At 36.4% G+C, this 20,041-nt stretch overlaps 1 protein-coding gene across 3 annotated transcripts in view; it reads left to right on the top strand.

Moving 5' to 3' along the window:
* PARG (poly(ADP-ribose) glycohydrolase) overlaps positions 1 to 20,041 on the top strand; it is a 184,878-nt gene that overhangs the window by 142,712 nt on the left and 22,125 nt on the right. For all 3 annotated transcript variants that reach the window (XM_079793725.1, XM_079793726.1, XM_079793724.1), the window contains exons 14-15: positions 5,530 to 5,608; positions 11,190 to 11,298. In XM_079793725.1, the coding sequence (XP_079649851.1) occupies positions 5,530 to 5,608; positions 11,190 to 11,298 (188 nt within the window). The remainder of the gene's footprint in view (positions 1 to 5,529; positions 5,609 to 11,189; positions 11,299 to 20,041) is intronic.

Below are 20,041 nucleotides of genomic sequence, written 5' to 3'. Positions count from 1 at the left end.
AGGCAAAAAACAACTACTAATTGAGTGTGTGTAAGAAATTAAAAATTGAACCTTGGCAAAGGAATTTCTTCTTGGATGGAGGTTGTGATCCAATTGTAATGAAATGAAAAGATATAAAACCCTTTTGTCTGTGTTGTCTCATTGATTTAGCTATATTTATATGTTGTTTATTACACATGCAGATACAAAGAATGTAGTTGAAAGGTATGAGGAGAGAAGAGAGTACAAGGAATTATAGAACAAAAATTTAAACTGTCATAAATCCATTGCTGGGCTAATAAATACTTTGAGTATTGGTCTTACACTGTTTTAGAGAGCTCTGAAGTGATCATCAGAATCATTTAGAATGTGATCGTCTCCAGCATTTAGATGTATTAATACTTTAAAAGACGTTTAAGCAGATAAGCTAGATTTGAACTGAAGACTCAGATAACAATATTTCATCAATATTTTAGATGAATCTATAGTTGATCCTTGAACAATACAGGTTTCAACTGCACTGGTCCACTTATACATGGATTTTAAAACATAAATATATCAAAATTTTGTGGAGATCTCCTTACTATTGTGAAGCAATTGTATCATTTGCACAAGGCTACCATAAAACAATCATATTTGCTGCTTCTTTGTTATTAATGCATGAATCTTTCATGTTATCTTTTCTTTTTTAATAATTCTTTATTGTTGAAAGTATTACATGTCTCCATCTTTTCATTTTTAATGCCTAGTGTTAGTAATACATATAATATCTACAATGTCTTGTATCATACGAGACAATGCGATGTAGGTACTGACAGATGATTCATTTTGTAAACAGACTATAAACTTACGATACCAATAAATATAGTACAGTCCTGTAAATGTATTTTCTCTTTTTTACGTATTTTCTTAGTAACATTTTTTCTCTATCTTACATTATTGTAAGAATACAGTATATAATACATATAACATACAAAATATATGTTAACCAACTTTTTATGTTATCGACAAGGCTTCCAGTCAACAGGCTATTAGTAATTAAGTTTTTAGGGAGTCAAGAGTTACAACCATGTGGGGGAGTTGGTATCTCTAATCCCCATGTTGTTCAAAGGTCAGCTGTATATATTTGAAATAAAAAAGTTGGTAGAATGCTGGGCATTTAAGCTCAAAGATAATTTGTTTTACTTCCTTCATTTCTCTTACACTGGGAAAGAAGTAAGTCTGTTGCAACCTATATTAATGTTGCTGTACATAAAGGATGTAATTTTTGTGTATAAGGAAACAGTAGAATTTTTCTTTCTTTTTTTAAAGATAGTTTGTCCCCACCCCTGGCTGGTGTGGCTCTGTTGGTTGGAGCATCATCCCCTACACCAGAAGGTGGTGGGTTCGATTCCTGGTCAGGGTCCATACCCCGGTTGCGGGTTCCATGCCCAGGGCACATATGGGCACGGACAGCAGGCAACTGGTGGATGTTTCTCTCTCACATCGATATTTCTCTCTTTCTCCCTCTCTCTCACTCTCACTCTCTCCGTCTCCCTCTCCTTTCCGCTCTCTCTTTCAAATCAATTAAAAAAAAGATAGTTTGTCTCCAATCTGAAAAACTCCATCACTCTGAAACTATGTCTGGTCTCTAACTTATCTACAGGCATTGTAAAATAGATGGAAAATTGCAGATCCATGACTCACCTTCATATCTATAATTGCTTCAGGCTAAGGACATCCGGGGTGACTTTTAACTCAGCATTTTCCCCCCACATCCTTTTAACTCTATTATAGAACCTCCTAATTAATATCTGTGATGTGATGTTCCCTTAATGGAAATGGCCATTTCATCATCTATTTGATGTTGGATTTCTGCCATCTCCCTTCTTAGGAGACTCTTAACCGGGCACTGCAATCTATCTGCCGGATCAATTCCATTCCTTCAATGATTCATCCAGGCTCAGTGGCTGTGACTAGCTAATGGCTGTGACTGTGCTGCCTGAATCTGTAGAAGAGTTTGAGAAATTGGAAATAAATTAAATTTATCATCATTGTGGGGCATCTGGTTGGTATCAGACTTTTAATGAATATGAAACAGGTCATGCAAACAGCCAAATCCTTTTATCCAGACAGTGTTATTCCTCTGTTTTCTATGATCCATAGGGCAGCCATGAGTTACAACCTTTCAGTAAGTATAGATAGAGGGAAAGAATTAAAACTCCAATCTTTCCTTTTCTTTTTTCCTTTTCCCCTCTCTCGTGTTCCTCTACAACAAACAGCAGCTAATAGCTTCAATACTAAAGAGTTCTAGGAGATTGTTTTGTTTCTGTGTGGTGAGCATATAAAGATGCCTAGCTGTGAAACTTACTGAGCAGAATGGTAGTACACTTAACATAAAACCTCCACTCGAATGAATCAAATTGTTCCAGACATCACAGATCCTTATATCTTTTATAAGTGTCAGCAGAACTGATAGAAAAGTGGAAACCATTGCTTTTAGTACTGGTGCTTTTAATAACAGCACTAGAGGTCCCCATTATTACAAAAACAGTTCATTGCTAACTCGGTGATACCAGTTCATTGGGAAAGATCCAAATTCATTTGGAGTTTGGCTTTTCTTAATTCTTGTTAATCATGGGAATGTAAGGCAAGATTGTTTTATCTGCCACATAATTACCTCTATATGAATGATATTAATAAAAGCAGAGTCAGTGGCTTTCATATAAGCTTTCTTTCTAAGGGCACACCCATTGTTAAGTAGAATATTTTTAATTTGCAAATATTTTTTCTATGTTCATCACAAACTTTCATTACTAGTAAGAGAAAATAAGAATGTTTCTTACTGCTAAATCCGAAAACTGGTCATGAACTCTTGAAAAGATTTTAGTGGGTTCCTTCTAGCTATTTCCCTAAATGAGGGGGAGAGAGCTTGCCATAAAGTTCTTTTAGTCTCTGACTCCTGTTTGCTGTTATCACTGCTTACCTTTGTGTTTTCATCATAGTTTATCAATAAATTTGATTCTGAAACAAGTTATAGGTATTCATTTTTCAGAATAGTTTACATAATTTTGAAAGAGTCTATTTAGAAAATCCAGAATTTAATTTGTTTAGAGTAGAAGCATCTACATGTGATTTTTTAACTTCCCGTTACTGAAGGAAATGAATCTATCCTTGTTTGTCTTAGGAAAGAAGACTGAAACCGATCTAACTTGAAATAGAAATATAATTGATATAAAATTTTCAACCACTTTTCAAAAGACAGAACAGTTATTTGTTTTCATAGTTAAGAGATCAGAGTAGACTTGTTTGTTTGAAAAATAAGGCACGGCCATTGCAGGGCAGAAAATAGACAAGAACACAACTGTTCCTGCTGTCTTTATTCCCAGCCGGGCCAGTAGACCAGGTTTCTTTCAAACCCCACATCCCTGGAATAATGTATCTTTGATTTCTCTACCCCCTTACAAAGTTAAGTCTAGACACCAGTACTAACTCCTTTATGGTTTTGAAGGATTTTAAACTCATTTGGTTTTCCAAGCAGTTCTATTAGGTAAACAAGAATTATTAACAAGTCTGATTTTTAGATGACAAAATGAAGTCTAATGAAATTTGGTCACTTAAGGATTCACTTTGGGTTCCTCATATCTCCTAATCTCAGTGTGGTACTCTTTTTAGCCTGCCATACTTTCTGTGTAAATGTGAATTAAGTATTTCTGGATTCATTATTTTAACCTCAGTTAATACAAATTTTTCCTGTTTTGCTCATTAATTATCATGTTTCTATGGCAAGTACTTAATCATCTGCTTTTATATTCTTGTGTTACTAGGTGTTAATGTAGACACAAATGTTAATAATTTATAATCCCTACCCTTAAGAAGCCGACAGTCTAGTGAGGGAGTTAGATTACATTTTTAAACTGCTTTATTGAAGTATAATTGACATACACTAAACTATATATTTTGAAGTGTAAAATTAGGTAAGTTTTGTCTCAAAAGAACTGTTGGCCCAGAAAGAAACTCACTACAGACTGATTCATTTGCCTCTCAGCATAACCATTATTGCTTTTCTCATTTTCGGTTCTTATAAGTGTATTTCTAATAGCACATGATCTCACTCATCTAGGGGAAATAATGAACAACATAGACTGATGAACAAGAACAGACCCAGAAACAAGGAGGCATGGATCAGACTGTCGGGCCTCAGAGGGAGGATAGGGGAGGGTGGGGTTAAAGGGGAGAGATCAACCAAAGGACTTGTGTGCATGCATATGAGCCTAACCAGTGGTTAAGGACAACAGGGGGTGGGGGCATGTGTGGGGAGGGGTGTGGGATGGGAATGGGGGGATGAAGACAAATATGTGATACCTTAATCAATAAAGAAATTTAAAAAAATTAAAAATTAGGTAAGTTTTAGCATACAGCTATACACATGAAATAATCTTTTGTTCATGTTTTAATTGAGTTTTTTATTGTTGAGTTTTAAAAATGCTATCTATATACATATATACATACTGGTATATACATGTCCTTTATCAGGTATATGTGGTTGTCTTTTCATTATTGTAACAGTGACTTTTGAAGATCAGAAATTGTTTCTTCTTTATTTTTCTTTTTTATATTCCAAAGTATTATCTTGCCCAGGGTTTTCAGCTTTTCATTTTTACTGTTGTTGTTGTTGTTTTCTTTTTTTTTGTCTTTTTTTAATTCTTAAAAAGTCAAGTGATTATTGAGTTGACCATTACAATTGGAATAATTTTATTTAGTTAAATAGTGGAACAATTTGACACCATTTCTCCTGATATATTCAGGTATGATGAATTAGAAATCTGTTATGTGGCAAGCTTGATGCGTGTCCTCATCAGATTAATATTAATTATACTTTTTCTCTTCCCTTTCTTCTCATGCCATAATATCCTAGTTTTACAAGGCTTTTTTGAAGTACCATGCCTATTGATAGGCAAATTGTAGATTTAATTTTTTTAATATATTTTTATTGATTTCAGATAGGAAGGGAGAGGGATAAATAGAAACATCAATGATGAGAGAGAATCATTGATCGGCTGCCTCCTGCACGCCCCCTACTGGAGATCTAGCCCACAACCGGGCATGTTCCCAGACTAGAAATTGAACCCAGGACCCTTTAGTCTGCAGGCCAATGCTCTACCCACTGAGCAAAACCAGCCAGGGCCTACATTTAATTTTAATGACATTTGTTTCAGCAGGGAATGTCTTTATGTAAAATTTCTTTTCTCAACAATATGAAGCAGATATTATCATCAGATTACTGACATTCAAAACAGTGGACTTGTATAAAACACAGTCTTTATGCACTCCTCTTAAAAGAAGGAAATAAATTTGAAAACATGTTTTGTTTACTGTGTTGGTTGAGACATTTAGTCATTGTATGATAAACATTGTAGTGACTTTTCGAGGAAGCCTATTATTTCTTCATCGAAAATAATAAATCATTAAGACCAGTGTGTTTTTTTTATTGGCTTTTTTTTTTTTTAGAAGGTGCAGCTTTTAAGAAAATATTTCTGAAAAATAGTATTGGAAGCTTCTTTTTTTCAGGTACTGAACAGTACAGTGAATACACAGGCTATGCTGAAACTTACCGCTGGGCCCGGAGCCATGAAGATGGGAATGAAAGGTGAGTTCATTTCTGACTTGATTATCGCATGGCCAGAAGGGAAAGAATGTGGCCTCGTATATTCTGTCTACCATCTATTCTTATTTCAGAAATGTAACTTTCTTCTAAAATTCAGTATTACAGCTTCGTTAGTAGTTAAAACATAATTACCGTATATCAAAAAGAAATGAAAACCAAAAGTCTAAATCAAGGACAGGAAGGGCAGAGCTCTTTACAGTTTTTGCATCTTAGCTGCCAATTGTAAGCAGTCAATGGAGGTTAACTTCCAAGGCCAGACTTATTTAGAATTGGTTATAGTTATAGCTTAAAACCCTTAAACAGCATAAGTAGTTATCCTTAACTTTTCTGGGAGGCTAGGTAGGTGAAGGAATCTATGTTCAGACAATTTTCCTACTGCTACAAAACAATTGACAGCAGAAATTACAGTGAACTTTGCTGCTGCTGTCTTCTATGTTTTATTGAAATATATTTTTACATGATCTTGCTTCCCCAGTAAGTTGGTTTAACAGAGGCGAATTTTTATGCAACTGGAACCTGGATGCTTGTGTGTTTGTGTGTTCTAATGAAGAAGAGCCAATGTGGGCTTAAATGCTCCAATCAAAAGGGTAGCTGAATGGATAAGAAAACAAGAACCATATATATGCTGTATACAAGAGACCCACCTCCGAACAAAAGATACACACGGACTATAAGTAAAGGGATGGAAGGAGATATTTCATGCAAATGGAAAGGAAAGAAAAACTGGGGTAGCAATACTTATATCTGACAAAATAAACTTTAAAACAAAGTATATAATAAGAGACAAAGAAGGACACTACATAACAATAAAGGGAGCAATCCAACAAGAGGATATAACCCTTGTAAACATTTATGCACCCAACATAGGAGCACCTAAATCTGTAAAGCAAACAAATGGACATACATCATGGAAGAGATTAGCTGTAATACAGTCATAGTAAGGGATTTTTAACACCCCATTGACATCAATGGATAGATCTTCCCAACAGAAAATCAACAAGGAAATGGTAGCCTTAAATGATACACTGGATCACAAGGATTTAATTGATAACTTCAGAGCATTTCACTCCAAAGCTGCAGAATATACATTCTTTTTGAGTGCATATGGAACATTTCTAGGATAGACCGCATGTTAGGACACAAAATAAGTCTCAATATATTTAGAAAATTAAAATCATATCAAGTATCTTCTTTGACCAGAATGGTTTTGAAACTAGAAGTAAATCAAAAGAAATAAAAACTGAAAAACACACAAAGATATTGACTCTAGCAAGCATGTTACTAAACAATGAATGGGTTAACAGTGAGATCAAGGAAGAAATGAAAAAGAGACCTTGAAACAAATAAAAATGAGAACACAACAACCCAAAATTTATGGGACACAGTAAAAGCAGTTCTAAGAAGGAAATTCATAGCACTACAGGACTACCTCAAGAAATAAGAAAAATCACTAAATAAGCATTCTAACTTTACACTTAGAAGAACTAGAAAAAGAGCAGCAAAGCCCAAAGTGAGTAGAAGAAAGGAAATAATGAAGATCAGAGTAGAAATAAAAGAGAGTCTGAAATGAAATTCAAAAGATGAATGAAACCAACACCTGTTTTTTTTGAAAAGATAAACAAGATTGACAAACCTTTAACCAGACTTATCAAGAAAAAAAGAGAGAGGATCAAAATAAGTAAAATCAGAAATGAAAGAGAAGAAGTAACAACTGACACAAAAGAAATAGAAAGAATTATAAGAAAATATTATAAACAACCATATGCCAACAAATTGGACAATCTGGGCAAAGTGGATAAATTCTAGAAACATACATTCTTCCAAAACTGAATCAGAGGGTCTGAACATAGACAGATTACAACTAGTGAAATTGAAACAGTAATAAAAAAAAAAAAAACTCCAAACAAGCAGAAGTACTGGACCATATGGCTTCACAGGTGAATTTTACCACACATTCAAAGAAGAATTAAAAGCTAGTCTCAAACTATTCTAAAAAATTCAAGATGAGGGAAGACTCCCAAACTCATTTTACAATGCCAGCATTATCCTAATTCCAAAATCAGATAAAGACGCCACAAAAAAAGAACATTATAGGCCAATATCCCTGGTGAACATAGTTGGTAAAATCTTCAACAAAATACTAGCAAACCGTATCCAGCAATACATTAAAAAGATCATACAACATGATCAAGTGGGATTTATTCCAGGGATCAAGGTTGTACAGTAGTCACAAATCAATAAATGTGATACACCATATACATAAAATGGATAAAAACCACATAATCATACCAATAGATACAGAAAAGGCATTTGATAAAATCTGGCACCAATTTATGTTAAAAACTCTCAGCAAAGGCAGAATAGAGGGAACATAATAAAGGCCATATATGACACACCCACAGCCAACATCATACTCAATGGGCAAAAACTACAAACATTTCCCTTAAGATTACAAACATGACAAAGGATGTCTGCTTTTACCACTTTTATTCAACACTAGAGGCCCGGCGCACGAAATTCGTGTGCGGGTATGGTCCCTAGGCCTGGCCTGTGATCGGGGTCATCTTACCCAGCTGCCTGTAGCCGGCCCCATCCCCCACCGCCACCCACCCCCGGTTCCCCATTTGCCATCAGGTGATAGGTGCCTGACAGCTGGGGGAAGGGACCAAGATGTGGTCAGTGCGCCTTATAGTGCCTGGTCCAGCGTACATTCTGGTTGTTCTGCTGTTAGGGTCAATTTGCATATTATCCTTTCTTTATATAGGATCATACGGAAGTCCTAGCCACAGCAATCAGACAAGAAGAAGAAATAAAAGGCATTCAAATTGGAAAGGAAGAAGTAAAATTGCCATTATTTACAGATGACATAATACTGTATATAGATAACCCTAAAGATTCCACAAAAAAACTACTAGAACTGATAAATGAATTCAGTAAAGTAGCAGGATACAAAATAAATATCCAGAAATCAATTGCATTTTTATACACTAATAATGAACTATCACAATTGGAAACTAAGAAAACAGTCCCAATTGCATCAAGAAAAGTAAAAAAACCTAGTAATAAGTTTAACCAATGCTGTGAAAGACCTGTACTCAGAAAATTATAAGACACTGATGAAAGATATTGATGAAGATACATATAAGCGGAAGCATATACCATGTTCATTTGGATAGGAAGAATTAACATCATTAAAATGCCTGTACTACCAAAAGCAATCCATAGATTTCTATGAAGATACCAATAGCGTATTTTACAGAACTAGAACAAATATTCCAAAAATGTATATGGTAACATACAAGATCCCGAATAGCCACAGCAACCTTGTGACAAGAACAAAATTGGACATATCAGGCTACCTAATACCAAACCATATTACAAGGCTATAGCAATCAACAACAGTGTGTTACTGGCATAAAAACAGGCATATAGGTCAATGGAACAGAATAGAGAGGCCAGAAATAATCCTATCAACAGGCAAGGTACTTCAAAAATTATGGGCAATTATGACACAGGAGGCAAAAGCATACAATCAGATTAAGATAGTCTATTCAATAAATGGTGTTGGGGAAATTGGACAGATACATGTAAAAAAATGAACCTAGACCACCTTTTTACATGATACATGAGAATAAACTAAAATGGATTAAAGACTTAAATGTTAAACTGAAAATCATAAAACTCCTAGAAGAAAACATAGGGAGTAAAATCTTACACATTTCTTATAGCAATATTTTTCTAATATATCTCCTTGGGCAAGGGAAACAAATGAAAAAATAAACACATGAGACTACATCAAACTAAAAAGTTTTGCACAGCAAAGGAAACCATCAACAAAATGAAAGGACAACCCACTGAATGGGAGAACATATTCCTCAATGATACATCTGATAAAGAGTTAATATCCAAAATGTATAAAGAATTCATACAACCCAACACCAAAACAAACACCAGACAACCCAATTAAAAAATGAGCAAACGATCTGAATAGACATTTCTCCAAAGAAGACATAGAGATGGCCAACAGACATATGAAAATATGCTCAACACCACTAAACAAAGTAATGCAAATTAAAACCACAATGAGATACCACCTCACAGCTGTCAGAATCGCTGTCATCAGTATATCAACAACCAAGTGCTGGCGAGGATGTGGAGAAAAGGGATTGGTGGGAATGCAAATTGGAGCAGCCACTGTGGAAAGTAGTATGGAGTTTCCTCAAAAAATTAAAAATGGAACTGCCTTTTGACCCAGAGATTCCACTTCTGGGAATATAGTCTAAGAAACCTGCATCACTCATTCAAAAGAATATATGCAACCCTACATTTGTTGCAGCATTACAGTACCAAGATATTACAGCACAAGCAGTGCAAGTGTCAGTAGATGAGTGGATAAAAAAGCTGTGGTACATTTATACAATGGGATACTACTAGGCCCTAAAAAAGAAGGAAAACTTACCCTTTGTGAGAGCATAGATGGACCTGGAGAGTATTATGCTAAGTGAAATAAGCCATTCAGAGAAAGACAAGTATCTCACTCATGTGGAATCTAATGAACAAAATAGAAACATACTCATAGATAGAGAACAAACTGACAGCTGTCAGAAGAGAAGAGAATTGTGGGACTGGGTGAAAAAGGAGAAAGAATTAAGAAGAAGAAAAAAAAAGCCATGTGGCAGCAATCACCAGCTACCATGCCTGCAGCATGGCCCCTGCAGCAGTGAAGACTTAGTCTTTGTCTTCTCAGGCCAGCCCTGGCCTCTCCCTTTGTTTTGATTAAACCATGTGGTTACAGTAGCTATCTATGTGGATACTTAACTTATGATAATTATTTACAGACTAACATGAAGGTTTTTATTGCTGTTCTTCAGAGTGGAAAGTTGCTTGGCATATCAATATGTGCAAATTTATGAGATGAAGTATTTGGAATTTTACGTTTTCAAAATCATCTCACCCCTTCCTTCATATTTCCACAGGCAACATGTTGTTTTGACTGCTTTGTGTTACTGTCTGCTTTGCTGTCTTTGTCTTTTTAAAAATATTTCCACAGTCAGCAATTGAGCACAGTAGGTAGAATGTTGTACTGAATCGTTACACATTTTGTAACACTTGACTTCTTGGGATTATTTCTTGGATGATGTACAGTGATGTTACATACCCAGTGACCTAGAGTAAATCTTTCAAAACAGAGGAGGAATGAATTCTTGTCAAAATACAAATGTCATGTCTTTAATATTAGAGGAAAACAATGACCTAAGGTTTTTTTGTTTTCCCCCAAATCCTTTAACCTCTGAGACTCACTGTAAGTGATGTACCTGTTTACAATATGTCATATTTTTTGTCTCTCCATAATTTTTCATTTGCAGTATAATGCCTGACAGTCCACAGTATGTACCTTGGAGTCTAAAATAAAATAGTGTTTTCTGCCTTCCTGTTTTTCTGAGATCTATGGCCTGGGTTTGTTTTTAATATTTTAACCCTGCCAGTGTCTCAGAAACCTGTGAGGGTTTTATTTTGTGAGTGCCTTTCCCTGTGCCTCATCTTTCCCTCCTGTCCTGCCCAGGGACGACTGGCAGCGGCGCAGCACTGAAATTGTCGCCATCGATGCCCTTCACTTCAGACGCTACCTCGACCAGTTTGTGCCCGAGAAAATCAGACGTGAGCTTAACAAGGCCAGCAACCTTATTTCTTAGTTCATCTGGCAGCTGTCATCTATTTACTGTCATTTTATTAATGCTGAAATTAATGCTTTCTGGAAATTCTTGCAGTGTCAGTATGTCTGCCCATAGCTCTCCTGATTTAATGGATCTGTCAGCTTGTACAAGATGTACTTTCCATTTCGTAATTGTTTGATTACTGATGCCAGATAGACTGTTGCTTGACGTGAAGCCCCACACGTGCATTTATCTCACCAAGTACTGGTAGCTGCTTTGGAACATTATTGCAAAACTATAGAGACATGAATGAACCCTTAAAATTTTTTTAGACCTACCCAATGACGTTTTTCTCTACAAGGTATACTTTCAGAATTAAAACAGGTAAACCATAAAAGTCCAGTTAAAAGTGTTCTATTGTGGGTAAGATTCCTGTGAATTATTTACTGATTTGGCAATTAGACATATTTATTGTGGAATCTATGATTTTCTATGACGCTTAGTGCTGTCTACTATAATCATTTTCTTTTTAATTGTATTACAGAAATATGAAAATGAGCCATTCCTCTTGTTAGTTACATTTTCACCACTGTTAACCATAATAAACATACTATCATATAGGGTTGCTGATACTATTCTCTAGATTTAGGGTCTTACCAAAACAGTTGGCTTTTTCTTTAGTTCCTCAACCTACTCTCACAGCTAAGAACACTGACCCAATTCTGAAAACCATGGCTTAGCTCCTACGAGCAAGATTTAGTGTGAGATTGTTTGTGAAGATCACGAGGTTTGTGGTTCTGCATGGTTACAGATGTGCCATTCCCTGCACCGACTTCTGATAAGGAGAGCAGGCCGGGTGTGTGTGCAGGGGTTGGAGTACCTTTGGACTGGCAGGTCCGGCATTCAGTATGTCGTCTTCACATCTTCCTGGGTCTCCCCCAGGAATGGTCCCTCCCTGTGGTGGTCTTCTTATCCCAGCTGAACCACCTTGCCTTTCAGATTATTAGTAAAATAAACAACCAAATAATCTTAACAACTTAGTAGCTATTGTAAATGTAATTATTACATTTATTATCTTATATCCTAATCTACTTGAGAATCTAACTTATTGTTGCGCATGTTTTCTTATGTATAATTTATTAGGTTTTTTAATGTTTAACATTCTCAAAGGAATTTCATAAAAAGTTTGAAGATTAAATGCACTGTTTCCCAAAGTTGAATTTATATAATAGATATTGTTTGTTTACCTTTTTTAAAAAGTAATTTCACTATCCAGAAAGACTGGGTTTTGTTATCTCAGCAGTTATACTTTCTCTTACCTGACTCTGAAATTCAGAATTTGCCTGAAGGATATCTTTATTAACTCTGTTTTAAAATGTAAGCCTGTTTCGCTATTCTAAACTCTTGCTTTGTAGCAGTTGTTTCCAAGACATAATGTTTTTATTACATAGTATATCAATAGAATAAGAAAATTTATATTTAGATTTTCATTTTATATTTAGATGTTACTTATTAAACATGTATATGTGAATTTTTCACATGTTCATTGATACTAGAAGTCATTATATAAGCAGTAGAGAGTGTGGAGAGAAATATATAAAAAGGAAATGTATTTAAGCACAATCATGTATTAATTAACACAGATTTAAATGTTCAGTTTTTAATGGATAAAGTCCATATTTTCACATTTCTTATGAAGGAGCTAGATCATTAACTTTTAGAAATTATCAACAAATATGATCTTTTTTTTTTTCCTCTATCCTCACCAGAGGACATGCTAAGAGAAAGAGAGCGGGGGGGGGGGGGGGGGGGGAGAGAGAGAGAGGGGGGGGGGGGAAAGAGAGAGAGGGAAAGAGAGATGAGAGAGAAACATAAATCAGCTGGAGGAAGGGTATCTGCTAGAAAAACTGCATTATCATCTCCCCATTACATTTCTGTTCTAGAGTTATATATATAATTGATTTTGAGAGAGAGAGATGGGGGAGGAGGGAGAGAAACATCAATGTGAGAGCATATCATTGATCTGCTGCCTCCTGCACTCCTTTCCCCCCCGCCCCCCCCCCCCCCCCCACCCACCCGACCAGGGATCAAACCCATAATCCAGGCATTTGCCCTGACTGGGAATTGAACCAGCAACCTTTAGGTGCACAGGATGATACTGCAACCAACCGAGCCACTCCGGCTGGACAACAAATATTATCTTTTAAAAGATAACCCTGAGCATACATAACTCTTTTCTTTTTAATTTCCCATGGCCAATTGATGTTCTATAAATTATATAGCACTAACCTTCAGTTTACCCATCCTCAAAACACCAGAAATTTTTAAAATGTGAAGCCTTGGTATATGTGAATAAGTTGTTAGTTGTGTTACCAACATAGAAAAACATTTATAGAAACCTTATGAGATAAACTTCATACCGAAAAAAAAGAGTGCCTAGCACACTGCCTTGCTTAGGGGAACTTCTCAAAAATGATTGTTAAATGAATTAGTCAATGTTTAATTAAACTTCTTATATATTATTAATACAGTTTTTAAAGATAAACTTTTTAGATATAAATACATTATCTCAAATCACTCAAAATGTTACAGATTTATGGATATTTCCTAAATATAAACGCTAAATAAAGCAACTAAGCCCAGTAAATCCCAGTGTCAATGGCAGTGTGACACAGATGAAACTACATGAAGCAGATGGATTGGTTTTTAATGTATAGTGATGCAGTTCTCCATTTGTTTTCAGTCTGCCATTACTTATGTCAGTATGCAGTTAAGCCTAATTTATATTTCATAAAAGATTCAGCCAAATGCATGTAGAAACTTTGACTTCTAACATCACAGCATCCATAGGTTTGGTTTCTCCTGAGGCCTTTCTCCTTAGCTTGCTGTGGCAACCTTTTCACTGTCTTCTATGCAAGCATGGCCCGGGTGTCCCTTGGTGTGTCCAGATTTCCTTATCTTATTTTTTGTTTATTTGTTTGTTAATCCTCACCTGAGGATATTTTTTCCCCCATCTATTTTTAGAGAGAGTGGAAGGGAGGGGGAGAGACAGAGAAAATTGATGTGAGAGAGACATTGATTGCTTGCCTCCGGGCCTCCCAGGCCTAGGCCTACCAGTGGGGCCTGAATCGAGCCACAATCGAGGTACGTACCCTGGACCAGAACTGAACCCAGGACCCTTCAGTCCACAGGCCGGCGCTCTATCCACTGCTATTCACTGAGCCAAACTTTTTCTATCCCCACCCCCACACTCCTGAGACTCCAATTACCTGTATTCTTGACTGCCCAAAGTTGTCCCACTGCTCATTCATCATTCATTTATCACAGTCTACTTATATTTATGATTTTTTCTTATGTTTTATTTTGGGTGTTTCTATTGCTATGTCTTCAAGTTCATGAATTTTTTTCTTCTGCAATGCCTATCTACTGCTAATCCTGTCTACTATATTTTTCACTTCAGAAATTATAATTTTCATCTTTAGAAGTTTGATTGGGATCATTTTTTAAATCTTATGTCTCTATTTTTTTAATCCTCACCCAAGAATATGTTTTTATTGATTTTTAGAATGAGGAAGAGGGAAAGGGGGAAACAGAGAGAGAGGCAGAAACATGATCAGTTGCCTCCCATACACACCCCCAAACCCACAACCCAGGTATGTGCCCTAACCAGGAATCGAACCTGTGACCCTTCCGTGCATGGGATGACACTCCAGCCAATTGAGCCACACCCACCAGGGCACATGTCTCTATTTAATATGCTCAATCTTTAAACTAGCTTTAACATATGAAATAGCTATAACTGTTACAATGTCCTTGTCTACTAATTTTATCATCCATGTCATTTCTAGGCCTATTTCTAGTGACTGGTTGTTCTCCTCAATATGTATTGTATTCTGTGCTTTGTATACCTGCTAATTTATGATTGGATGCCAAATGTGGTAAATTTTGCATTTCTTGCTGGAATTTTTAAAAACGTTCTTTAATTTTGAGTTTTGTTTTAGAAATAAGTGATTTGGACAACTTAATCCTTCGGAGGCTTGCTTTTATGCTTTGTTAGGTAAATCCTTTAGGCCAGGGCTAATTTGACGCCACTATTGAGGCACTGTTTCTACTTTAGCAAGTGCAAACACAGACCCTGTATAACAGGGACTGTTCTGTCTCCTGCTTTGTAGTGATCTTTTTCTGGCCTCGAGTTAATTTAGTCACTAATCATGAACTGATTAGCACTCAGCTAAAGAATCTAAGGCCTAAAGTCCAATACAACATACTGTGATGATGGAATTGTGACTATTGAGCATTTGAAATGTGGTTAGGGCACCTGATAAAATAAAATTTTACCTTAATTACTTTTTAAAAATCTAACTCCTCACACATAAAGATTACTATAACTAAATCAGTCTTTCCAGACTTTTTACCTATTTCAATCTTAAATCATTAAGAATATTTCCTGCCAGAGCCGGTTTGGCTCAGTGGATAGGCCGCAGACTGAAGGGTCCTGGGTTCGATTCCAGTCAAGGGCACATGCTTGAGTTGTGGGCTCAATCCCCAGTAGGGGGTGTGCAGGAGACAGCTGATCAATGATTATCTTTCATTATTGATGTTTCTGTCTCTCTCTCTCCCTTCCTCTCTGAAATCAATAAATATATGTTTTTTTAAAGAATATTTCCTGCATTTGTTAAAACATGATCTACAAGCATGTACACCTGGCTTACCTCTTCTTTTTTAGTCATAATCCTATACTGTAAGCAAGTTTCCAGTGAATCCTTTTCTCAGTATCCCTTTCTGTTTGATAAACTTTTTAAAGAAAATTTGAGGATTCCTCCTTGCTTCCCCTGACAATTTAATTTTATTAAATTCCCATGAGACAAGGAAATATCACAGGTGTAAAGTAGCCCATCACCACATGGCTAACATTGAGAAAGCACTTAGGGCCTGGCACGTGGGAAATCATTTAATAAATGTATGGCTTTTTATTTACTACTATATTCATAAACATTTGCCCTTTTAGCAAAGAATTAGTTTTCTAATTCTTTCATTGATAAATAAGAAAGCAGTAAGTGGTTTTGTTAAATGTTACTAATAACTTAATTAGAAAACTAATCCAAATAACTTTGGGCTTCCTAAATGAAAGTATTTCATAACTTATTAGGTACAGTTAGCTATTAAAAGAGAGTTAATTATAAATTTCAGTAGATGCAACAGGAAGTTTTCCAGAAACTGACAGCACAACTTGGAGAGAGTATTAAATGTTTTGTCAACTTGGGTTTAAAGCAGAAGTCTACATTAAATCACTTGAGCGTTGACTTGCACAACTCTTTCTTTCTTTCTTCCTTCCTTTCTTTCTTTCTTTCTTCCTTCCTTCCTTCCTTCCTTCCTTCCTTCCTTCCTTCCTTCCTTCCTTCCTTCCTTCCTTCCTTCCTTCCTTCCTTCCTTCCTTCCTTTCTTTCTTTCTTTCTTTCTTTCTTTCTTTCTTTCTTCCTTTTTTTGCATGTCAGAGAGAAAGTAGGAATGAATAGAAAAACTATTTTTCTAAATGAAGCAACAAACATAAGACCAGTTTTCGCCATCAGAATTCAGTGTGGATCTTGGAACTCTACAGGCCTATCTGCTACTTTGGGGCATTGCTCACCAGATGATAATTGAAAGGGCAATCCCACAAAGTGCTTTATTACTCTGGAAACAGTCTGCTTCATCTAGGCTCCACTTGTGTTATTGGACGACATGTGGCCTGTAAGTAGAGTTGGTTTTTAAAAGGAAAAGTCAGTCTCCTTTTATCTAACCGACTAGAGGCCCGGTGCATGAAAATTCATGCACTGGAGGGGGTCCCTCCGCCCAGCCTGCCCCCTCTCACAGTCCAGGAGCCCTCAGAGCGGGAGGCGACCTGGTGCTCAGGGGAAAGTGATGCAGCACAAGCCTCGGCAGGCCCTGGTTACCTGAGCCTCAGGCGGTCCTGGGCGGCTGGGGGCTGAGGGGACTGGGGGACTCCGGAGGCAGGCGCGCGGAGCGGCCAGTCAGAATAACCAGAGATACCTACTCTAATCTTCTGTTTTACACATGAGAAAGAAAACTATGGTCTGCATAATTATTTCATTTTATATTGCTTTTTTTTATTGTTCTTAATTCTCACACAAGGAGTTTTTTCCCATTGATTTTTTTTTTTTTAAGAGAGAGAGTAAAAGGGAGAGGAGGAGATGGGAAGGGAGAGAGAGAGAGAGAGAGAGAGAGAGAGAGAGAGAGAGAGAGAGAGAGGTGAGAGCGATACATTGATTGATTGCCTCCCATATGAACCCTGACCAGGCCGAGGATCGAACCTGCAACCCAGGTACCTGCCCTCTACCGGAAATTGAACCAAAGACCCTTCTGATGCTTGGGCTGACTTTCTAACCACTGAGCACACTGGCAAGGGCTTATATTGCATTTTTAAAAAGCAAAATCAATTTATTAATCTTACAGTTATTTTAAAGATAAAAAGGCATCCAAATAATTGTTTTCATTTGTATAGGTCTTTCTTCATGAATATTTAGCTTCATATATATATGGGTTCAAAAAGTATCTATAATTTTGTATTTTACCTATTTATTTTAGCCCTATATTATAAATATTTTTCATACTTTCTAATCTTCATAATAATATGTCTAATAGACATAAAATCAGTGGGATTGATATACTGTGACTTAACTACTGTTTTGAACAGTTAGGTGGTACCAAGTTTTTCTCTATTGTACATATACATACTATAGTAATAAACAACTTTACACAGTTGCTATTTAATAAAATAGCAAGAGAAGTTTATAAAATTGATGATACTGAATCTAAGGATAGTTTTAAGACTCTTAATTCATATTATTTTATTCTATTCCAAAAGATTCCCTTAAGTATAGTTGGTATACAGTATTTATTATATTAGTTATAATACTTTCAGGTGTATAATATAGTGATTCAACATTTTTATACCTTACAGTGTGATCACCCCACTAAATTTAGTAATCATCTGTCACTGTGTAAACTTAACACATATGTTCCCATGATTCTTAAGGGACTTTTTATGTTATGTTTGTTTTTTCTTTTTAATTTTTTTTGTATTTGTTTTTAAGAAATTACAGTATTCTAAAACCTCAGAAAATCAGTATCAGTACCAACTATATTACTTTAAGTTAAATAATTATTATTCCTAATTAAATTATTAATCTAGCAAGTAATATAATGTATTTATAGTATAGTGAAAGACATAGTTTAATTATATCTACTTGAGCCTGCTAAAATTAATGTTGCAGACTGAGTTTTTACAAAAGTGTGTGTGGGCTTATGCACATTGGTGTGTGGATATTTGTGGTACACTGTTCCTGAGGACTGTAGTAGCCCCTTTCACGTCCAGCGTGGTTCAGGGTTCCAGTTCAGGGTTCGGGTTCTGGAGAAGGCCACACACAAATGAAAAGAGACTAGAAAAGTATTAATTTGGCGATATTGGGGGCCAGGCGGGAGCCCACCTCTAGTGGGATGACTACACACTGCTCTGGCCCGGCTATCCTATCCCTTTTATTGAGGCTATGGGAAACACCCATAGCCCTCAGGCAGGAAATAACAGAAATTTACATAAGGCAAACAGAGGTGGAGGCTGCTTCAGCTAACAAATGCCTCAACTAAAGGGTGAGTGGTTAGAGCAATTAAGGTTGTTGACCAGCCTTCCCGGCTTCCTGTCCACATCTCTCTATTAGTGAAACAATGATTGGTTTCCGGCAGAGGACCATCTATTTCCTGGACTCATTTCAGGGCCTGTAGGTTCTCACATCAGTTTTCTTTTCTTTTTCTTTTTTGTAATATATTTTTATTGATTTCAGAGAGGAAGGGAGAGGGAGAAAGAGATAGAAACATCAATGACCAAGAGAATCATAGATTGGCTGCCTCCTGCACGCCCCCTACTGGGGATCAAGCCCCGCAAACGCAGACAAGTGCCCTGACCAGGAATCAAACTGTGACCTCCTGGTTCATAGGTCAACACTCTACCACTGAGCCATTCCGGCCAGTCATCACTTCAGTTTTCTTTATTTCCTTCCTACATCTCTATCTTAACCACTTCCTGGCTGGGCTCTAGTTTTTTACTCTAGATACCAGTATTTTCCTGCTGCCTCTTGTTTCTTAAAGTGTTCATTGATACCTTCTACTTACTGTCCTGGGATATAAATGCTTCCCTTTTCCCCAATTTAAAGTTGTTTATTAGTAAAAAATAAGTAGCTCTGTCATTGGTGAAGGTCATATCAGGATGTGATTAAATTTAAACTGGATTCCTATTACTCTTACTGTTCTAATTAATCTCCTCAAGTGCCTCTGGGTGGGGAAAAATAAAGTATTTGTAGCCTGTGTGGAGCTCTTGAGAACTCCTAGTACCTTTCTCCATGAAGTAAGAACTTGGCAGTTCTTTTAAGGTCTCTATCCTTACCCGATGGTTGTTTCTTATTGAAGTAGCTCAATTACTCCTGTGAAAGGAAAGGACTCCCTGACAGCGGCACTGCCCTGGTTTCTAGCGTTTGAGGGACCCCTCTCCTCGCTGGAGAAGGAGAAGCATGGTTGTCCCTCTTCAGGGACTTTAGAGGGGCTTGCTGCTTCTCTCCTCTTTCTGGCTCTAACAGAATAAAAGAATTACCATGTAATTGTTTTATATCATTTAATTTCTGATAATCTTTTTAAAGTTTTATTTGATAAAAACACCAAATGCAGGTTAATTTCAGTTGTATAGTTTGATTTAGTTGTGGCCATTTTTTAG

Source organism: Cnephaeus nilssonii (genome assembly GCF_951640355.1).
Source record: "Cnephaeus nilssonii genome assembly, chromosome: 16".
Taxonomy (NCBI): Eukaryota; Metazoa; Chordata; class Mammalia; order Chiroptera; family Vespertilionidae; genus Cnephaeus; species Cnephaeus nilssonii.
The sequence above is the reverse complement of the archived record's forward strand: the minus strand, read 5'-3'. Positions and strand labels throughout refer to the sequence as shown.